General features: G+C 41.1%; 1 protein-coding gene across 2 annotated transcripts in view; it reads left to right on the plus strand.

The window, feature by feature from the left end:
- The window catches only part of PGM1 (phosphoglucomutase 1), a 34,569-nt gene extending 26,663 nt beyond the window's left edge, over positions 1-7,906 (plus strand). For both annotated transcript variants that reach the window (XM_075181814.1, XM_075181813.1), the window contains exons 7-11: positions 593-708; positions 3,536-3,671; positions 3,813-3,996; positions 4,749-4,883; positions 7,434-7,906. In XM_075181814.1, the coding sequence (XP_075037915.1) occupies positions 593-708; positions 3,536-3,671; positions 3,813-3,996; positions 4,749-4,883; positions 7,434-7,523 (661 nt within the window). In that variant the 3' untranslated portion in view covers positions 7,524-7,906. The remainder of the gene's footprint in view (positions 1-592; positions 709-3,535; positions 3,672-3,812; positions 3,997-4,748; positions 4,884-7,433) is intronic.
- Positions 7,907-9,180: the final 1,274 nt, after the last annotated feature.

The raw sequence follows: 9,180 nt of genomic DNA on the forward strand, positions 1-9,180 counted from the left end.
TTCTTACCAGTTACTTCAAGTTTTTGTGGCTGTTTAATAGGATTTTTTTTTTATACATAAAATAACAGTCTCATAATTATGTCTTTGGTCGATCGTTTGCTGCCCCCAAAGCTTGTACTATGAACCAGCCGTGGGCACGTTCCACCAAAGTCCTCCTCTCCTTTTATAACTAGTTCTACTTCTTCTGTTTCAACTTTGTTTTCAAGCAACTAAAACAAATTATGTCAGAGAGGCGCATTCCATAAATATTAAAAATCCAAGATTAAAAGTATATAAAATAAACCGTAATCTCACTTCACACCCCGGCTGCCCCCCCCGTTCGCCATGGCAACGGGGCGGAAAACAAAAGTTCTGAGAAAACAGAGCCCTGGAAAGTCCATAAAACACTAAAAACTGAACGTGTTTATTACATGTCGTGGAGAACGTATGAAACCATTTCTTTCTCCGAAAAAAATATATATGAAGTAAAAACACTTTGCAAAACGAAAAAAATTAAACCCGGTGCTTAATTGCAGCGAGGCGCTCTTAAAAGTTCTAGCGGAGCTGTGAAAACATAATCCAGTGTTTTTATTTCGTTCTTTTTTTTTTGAAGAGTGGCAAAAGCTACAAAGATAGCTTTATATGAGACTCCGACTGGGTGGAAATTCTTTGGAAACTTAATGGATGCGAATAAACTCTCGCTGTGTGGAGAGGAAAGCTTTGGAACAGGTGAGTAAAAACAGAGCTTTTCCTGCAGGTTTAATTAGTACGTGGGGCTGAATTTTATCCTGCCCTAGACCCCCACATAGGGTTATACAGAAACCAAGACCACGTTACCGTACAGAATTGTATTTTAAGGACTAGTTGCAGACCGTACAGGGGCGCAATGCAGAAACCGTAACGGTTCTCAGTCCCTGGAGTGATAGCGGTGACCAGGCTGCAATAATATATAATAAAATAAAAATGTTAGAGCACACTAAACTTTATGTTGCCCACAATGAGCATCATATTGGCTGACTTATGCCCAGAAATATGCCAATCGGTACGCTTGTATTGTGCCATTAATATACCTATTATTAGTAATGCCAATAGCCTTATTAGTAGTATAACATTAATGTGGCTATATATAATAATGGCATAGCCTTCTGATCCACAGACTCCTCCTTCACCTCCAGGTTAGCTGAGCATGCTGTGACATGTAGTTCCATGACTGACTGCTGTAGATCCAAAGGTCACCTACCTCTACTCTGTGGAAGTTATGGTGCCCATAGACTGGCAGGTCCGGCTTGTTGACCAGAGCAGATCTATGCCAGGCTCGGGCACCCGTATGGACGAACCGGAAAGGTGTGGCTTTTTCAGTGCTTCGGTGGAATGGCCACATTCTGTGCGTCCTGGTTGTGGTCGAGCGATGATGTCAGACGCCATCATCGCCTGACCACGGTTCTTCAGCCATCCCAATTAACATCTGAAAATTCATATTAAGCTATTGATCAGGATGTGTAGCGTTTATGGTCCCCCCTATGCAGCGGGATTAGGCCAATTATGTTTAAAATAATATATCCTATAATAATAATTGGATTCAAAATTGATCTTCTAAATCCTTTGCCTTCTGCGCTTTTTGTTCCCCCTTATTTCACCACTCAATTCTGTGTTTGGTTCTCTGTCTCACTACATTTATAATGTGCATAATGGCCTCTGGTGGTACCTTCACGCCAGACCTATCCACACGTGGTACCGTTGTCTGTGCCCATCTGACCATGGTCTTTCTCGCTACAATGCGTCGCCAGTTGACCACACCCAAGAGTTGGCGCTTTACGCTATGTTGCTGTCATTCTATTTTCGTACATAGTTCTTGTCGATGTGCCTGAATGTGACCGCAGCTTTTATAAACACAAGAACCAGCCACTAATTTGCTCCATATTGTGCCAGTTTTATTTATTTTTTTCGTTCCCCACTAATTTTCCGCACGTAAAGTTTCAGAAACCTTGAAGCGCTGATTTAAATAACATAACATAACATCATATTTATAGAGCATAGTTAGAGGAGAAGATTCACATTTTTGGTCTGGAACTGAATCAGAGAAAACAGTTTTGGGGTTTTTTTTTTTTTGTTTGTTTTGTCTTTTTCCTTAGAGAAATGACTAGAAAGATTTAAAAAAAAATAAAAAATGTTTTATTATATTGTATTAATAGGCACTTGACAAGAGGCTAACCGCGCACTTCCCTTCCTGTAGACATTCATTTGAGACATTTTATTTGGAGACATATGGACAGAATTTTTTAGATTTTTATTTTTTTATTTTACAGATGTAGAAGTTACATTCTGCATTTTATATGGAATTTTATCCAAGCCAGAGGCTGCATATGTTAGGGTAGCATGAGCAATTCAATTGTGTCTGGTAGGGCGATGCTATAACCTTACCCCTCTTGTCTGTGTGTAACAGCATTAACCACTAAAGGGCAGATTGCTAACTAAAGACTCCTCCCCCTGTGGCTGCTTGACACGCCCCGCTCACACTACGTTTAGTTTAGTCCTTTCTGCTGAGGACAATCTCTTGGGACTGTTGTATTCTCTGTACGATGAAGCTGATACGATCTGTACAAACAGGTGCTAAAACTCATAGCAACCAATCAGATTGTGACGTATAAGCCTTGCCCTTAATTGAGCCAAACACCCATATTTGAATATGATCCACCCCACATGACTTAACCCAGCCCCATAACTCACAATTTTGGAGGGACATCCCGATTTGCCGACCTTATAGTGGGCAGGGCATAGGAAAGTGGGTGGAGTGTTACCCAAATATGTCCATCTGTGGGCGGGATTTGGTCAGGGTGGGGCTTGAGATTTAAGCTTTTCCAGATAAAAGTTATTCCATAATTTAGGGCACTGTGCACAAAATTATTCTAGGTTATATTTAACAATTACCCATGTATCCTTAGTGGCTTTAGAGGGAGGGGCTTAGTGATCATGTTTGTCAGATGTCCCTTTCTCAATAAACTGTTCATCTTAATGAGGCCGCACTGTCCATTTGGTGACTATGGCAAATGCTCCTAATTTTTATACGGTGAAGATAGGTAGTTTCAAGTACGCAATATACTGTCCCCACTTGCCTATTCCAAGACCATGACAAACCGAGGGTGTGTGTGTGTGTGGGGGGGGGGGGGGGGGGGTGTTCCTAGTGCCTGTAAACCCCCCTCTAAGCCTGGGGCACTGTATAATTGAGGTGGCTGGACCCTGCTCCCGCTTCACCCAGCTCTGCTTGAAAAGGGAGAGCTGCATGCACCTAACAGTAGTGCACGCAGCATTGCCCATGTATATTATGGGGATAGGAAGAGTTGGAGAGCAGCCAAGCACTGTCTAAAATTTTAGCCACGCCCCCATGCATGCTGGTCACTCCCACTGGCGGCGTGGTGTGGAAACCCCCCCTCCACAAATCCTGTGTTTGCCCCTGAAGACTATTATAATTGTTGTTGTTTTGCAGATATATCCAATGTGCAACTTTATTTGTGTAAATACAATATTAACGGAGGTTTTTACACAACTCTTTACATAGGGTCTGATCACATTAGAGAAAAAGATGGCCTCTGGGCCGTCCTTGCCTGGTTATCGATCATTGCCACACGCAAACAGAGCGTAGAAGATATCCTGAAAGATCACTGGCAGAAATTTGGCCGCAACTTTTTCACCAGGTAAAAGTCTCATCGTAATAGTCCGGTCTTTATACATAACTCTAACTCGCTGCAATGAGCCGTTATATAAGCACCATCATTCCTCTCTACTGAAAATCAGCTGTGCAGTGATACCCAGTAAGGTGTTTCGTCTCCCTGTAGATACGACTATGAAGAGGTGGAATCAGATGGAGCCAATAAGATGATGAAAGACTTGGAGGCGGTCATGTTTGATCGCTCGTTCATCGGACAGAATCTATCAGTCGGGGACAAGGTTTATACTGTGGAGAAAGCGGATAATTTTGAATATAGTGACCCTGTTGATGGAAGTATTTCCCGAAACCAGGTAAGTTACCATCGGAAGATACAGCTGTTCCCAAGAGAAACCAAACTACCGATCCGTGATGGCCGCTACAGATGCAGAATTTATCATCATCATCTATTTATATAGCGCCAACATATTCCGTAGCGCTTTACAATTGGGGACAAACATAGTAAACTAATAAACAAACTGGGTAAAACAGACAAAGAGGTGAGAAGGCCCTGCTCGCATGCTTACAATCTATGGGACAATGGGAGTTTGACACATGAGGTTAAGTCTACATTTGCAGTCGGCCGAGCCAGACTGCAAGGGTAAAAGTGACTCATAAGCTAAATGATCCTGTCACACAACAATGTTGGTCAAGGGGTAGTTGTATAACAGGTGGTAATAGGGTAATGTAGTGAGGTTTAGAGGGAGGTTGAGGAATATTATAAGCTTGTCTGAAGAGGTGGGTTTTCAGAGAATACTTGAAAGTTTGTAGACCAGAGGAGAGTCTTATTGTGCGAGGGAGAGAATTCCATAGAGTGGGTGCAGCACGAAAAAAGCCCTGTAACAGGGAATGGGAGGATGTAATGAGGGTGGATGAGAGACGCAGAACGGAGTTGCAGAGTTGGGAGATATTTTGTGACAAGATAGGAGATGTATGTTGGTGCAGCTTTGTTGATGGCCTTGTTTATCTGCATAGAGAGTATGAATTTCAAACAATTTTTTTAATTGTATTTTATTCAACGGGTCATTAAAGTTGCCGCTACATCCTCTGTTTCTCTCTTAATTAGGGATTAAGACTCATCTTTACCGATGGTTCCCGTATCATCTTTAGACTGAGCGGTACCGGCAGTGCCGGGGCGACGATTCGGTTATATATAGACAGCTACGAGAAGGATGCCCCCAAGATATACGAAGACCCTCAGGTATATCCAAGAACGTATTTGACATAATCTAGCTATATTATCCATATGTATCTGTTTACATCAGGAGAGAGGTCAAACTAACACTCTGCAAATTATCGGGTGAGAAAGTAAAAGTTTCTCACAACAAAGGAGTGAAATTTCAGATGGAACAAATTCACAGGAAAGTACATTCAATCCTCATCCCCAAAAATCTAGTTAGCCAAATAGACACCTGGCTGCTCTTTCACCAGTGACTTGTTCTGACAATTTAATCATTTCATTTATCTTTTTACAACGCGAACAGCGTTTAATCAGATTCACCTCCTACCTGGATGGATTAAGCATCATTGTCCTTCAGTACCACAACGAACTAATTAAGCATACAGTAAATGTCCTTTTATTGCAACATAGAACTGAAATCCAGTCTTATCGAATCCTTAATTCCTAACGTCTTTGTTACATTTCCAACATATTGTCTCCTGCGTGTTGCCAAACTAGAACTCCTTCCTGTTCTCTGCTGTGGTTTGTTTTAGGCAATGATCACATTTCCTGCTGTCCTCGGCTCTGACACATAACGGGTTCAATGAAGTGGAAGGGGGGTGTGGGAGTGTTGTTTATACATTTTAATAGTTACAAATGTTAAATTCCGACCACATGTCAAACCAAACACCATGTATGTGGCGTTAAAACCTGTGTTTCTGAGAAGACGGTGCAGCACAGACTACTTCATGTGCAGGGGGGGCACTGAAACTCTGGTCTTCTGATACTGTTCAGCATAACCTCTTACCCTCTGACCGCTGGTAATATATTTTGTGAAGTGAGCGCAGGAGAATATTTTCCATCTCTGATTCGGGTGGAACCGTCAACAGGGGAGGGCTGGCTAATTTTAGCCTGGGGGGCAAAACTCTATCAGCAGCCTATTATGAACATTTTAAAAGGGAAATAAATGCAGGTGACCCAGCCCAAGGTAGCTACCTATGGAACCGCCCCGGGGGGCAGATGCCCCCCAGCCCAGCCTGCCCCTGCCAGTCATCCACCCCCACACACGCACAGTGGAGGCAGCCATTTTGTGCTAAGTCAGTCTTTCTGAGAATCCAGCCTGTAGGTACATCAGTGACATGGTAGAGGATGGCCATCTTGCGGGCTGAACCGACATTTACGAGAATCTATCCCGACCATTCCCTAGCATCCAGCGTCATGAATATCGGAGCAGGATTTCCCTCAGTAATGTGACTGGTTTCTGGTGAAGGAGCTGCTCATTCTCACGTACGCCAGTTAAGACCACAATGGTCTCCAATATGTAGCTGACATAATTCACATTTTCTTATTGAATGTACATGATCTACATCCCTGTATCTCTAGCAAGGCCATTGTTTCAGAATGAGTTGAATTGTTAATTCTCTAACTTTTTATCCATCTTCTTGAGTTTTACCTAAATGAAGTGTGAGGAGATTCCGCAAGGTCACTTTAGTGCGCCGGACTTTCGCACGGAACCCTTTGTGTACCGGCGAATCGTCCAGGAAGTCATTACAAGGCCGAGGGTTCCCCATTGAGCAGAGTGGTGACATCGGGGATTTCCCTCGGTGCAGGGAAGTCCATGTTACTGACTCAAAGGAAATTCCACTCCTATCTACCCTGTCAGATGCAGGTTACATTGAATCTTTCAGTGCTAACAGAGGCCGACATATAGGCTGCCCTTACATCCAGGTCACACTGAATCTATCCATATTGACAGTAGGGGAGACCTTTTAAAAATAAGCAAAATATTATAAAATAAACAAATAATTAGAACTCTCTTTAGGCTCTAACAATGTCACTTGTTACATAATATCCCTATACTCCGCAGAACTAAACAGACATATAATTTTTAACAAACATTTCTATAGTTGCAATAGCTGAAATGTGTTTCAATTTTCTTTTTGAGCTAATTGTGTCTATATTTTCCCCATATAACGCACTTTAAATAAAAGCATAGTTGAGTCCTTACCGACCCTGATATACGATGCAATATTTGCAGGGGGTACAGAGGGTTAAAATAAATAAATAAATGATTCTTAGTTGTACAAACGTATATTAAAGCTATGAAATGTGGTTTGTGTCACGGAGGTAGGAAATGCATTTTATCACGAAAGGTTTAAAAAGGAATCAATAAAGTAACTATTTCTGGGACTTCTGACTAACATTTATTTATATATTTGTTTCTTTGCATGTGCTGTTTCGTCATAAAACATGCACTATGACTTTAGTAACTGTTTAGGAAACCGTTTGCAGCTGGTAATACCACAAGTTAAAAAAAAAGTATTATTTGTAACACTTTAAATTTATAGTTTAAATTGTACCACACACTGCGGAGACCACAGTGCTTCTGTGATATCGCTGGTTATAGCGAGCTAATTGGTTCTATTCTCATGAATATTGGCCCAGGCCACAACATGGCTGCCTCCGCGGTGTGCAGACGCACGCGCCAAGGTTTTATATTTTCAAGATATCTTTACAGTGAATGAGATATGCATGCTGCCATTGGTAGGGGGTAGTCTATTTAGAATAATTGAATTTACTTCTCTTCCACAGGTCATGCTGGCCCCTCTTGTTACAATTGGACTGAAGCTTTCTAAATTACAAGAAAGAACAGGCCGCACAGCCCCCACGGTCATCACATAAACGGACAGGAGCCATCACAATTTCATTTTTGTTCAGATCCCTATAACTGTTCCCATAGTGTCCTGTGCAGTCAGAGCACTGCGTCCATCCCCTATATATATGTACCAGGGAGAAGTAAAGATATTTGGAAACTGGGCTGAAAGTTGTGTTTGACTTTCTTTGACGACCTAATATAAAATTGTAAATACCCATAAGATTAGCAGCTAAAACGCTCGGTGTCTGCAATATTCAATACACAAAAACCGGAGAAGCAGATTTTTGACTGGCCACTAGATGGCGCCATTTTCAAACAATGTTTAAAATTCCTTGAAATTTGACTTTGATGAGGAATTATATACATAATTTAACACTTCTGACAATAAAATAAATATTTATGAAGATGATATGATTTGTGAATTTGGCTCTTTCAAAGTTTTGCCTGTTTTCAGGATCGCGTTACAGGGGGGGCAAAACGACCCAATTTTCTTCGGTAGAGACGAAGGTGAAAGCTTTTGGCTGAACTCCAGGAAGTAATGAAAGGTCTTCTCGTGGACCGAACTCCTTACTCATGACATCATACGTGCATCTAACAGTGCCGTACTGTAATACTGTAGACCCTAGTCATTTAAAATGTCATGTTCTAAAAAATAAAAAAAAATCTTTACATTTAGGCCTGCACTGAAAACTTATTAGACAAGGGCCTATTTAGTGGTCGAGAGAGGCCACCTTGTGAAAATGATGCCCTAATCTGCTCTCTCCGCTGCAGGGCTGCGGAGTCGAATGTCTTTTTTTTTTCTCAAGTATTAAGAATTTGCCGGCATGAAAGACAGTCCTATAAATAGCGATTCAAGTTTTTCTCTCTAGAAGCACAAGAAATTGTAATGTTTCTTCTTTAATTAATTCCTGTGTTGATTGGTCTATGGGGAAGCCACTAACCTTGATGTGGGTGTTATCTTCACATTAGAGGGATCTATTGTAAATTCTAGGGAAGAAAGGACATAATTAGGATGTCAGAATTAAGCTGATTGTTTTCTTCATTCAGTTTGGATCAAATGATCTGGTTCGTGTTTCTTCCCATCAATGTATACTGTGTCTCTAGAACCATTAATGATTAGTGTTACCGTATTATAATTAATGTGGTGGCATTATAACCTGTAGGGGAACATATAACAAAAACCATCAGACCCTGCTTCACAATTTCTTAGCGCTGCACTTTGTAATATCTCCACGACAAATCCTGGGCGTGTAGACTAATGCAAACTTTAAACTCACCCTTTATAGTGTTGACGTAGTTAATTGTAATAACCTCATCTGGTGTAATGAAAGGGTACTTGTGATCGTTCCATAAACATGTGTGTTTGGGAATTTAGACTGTAAGCTCCAATGGTGCAGGACTGAAGTGGACGAGTAAATATTTCCAGCACTGCGTAATATGGGAAATATATTCGCATTAATAAAAAAAAATTCTAAAGAAGATTATCAACCAGGAAATCGCTTTTAAACCTATTCCAGATCACGGATGTTGATGGATCACTGGTTGGCCACATTTTTAGGAAGTTCCAGTGACCACATAAAATGATGTATTATTGATATATTTTAAAAATGTCGTTATTGGCACAGTATATATGTGGAAGTATTTCCAAATATAGATTTTATATAGATAGTAATGATTGGGGCA

This window comes from Mixophyes fleayi, chromosome 8, assembly GCF_038048845.1.
Source record: "Mixophyes fleayi isolate aMixFle1 chromosome 8, aMixFle1.hap1, whole genome shotgun sequence".
Classification (NCBI taxonomy): Eukaryota; Metazoa; Chordata; class Amphibia; order Anura; family Limnodynastidae; genus Mixophyes; species Mixophyes fleayi.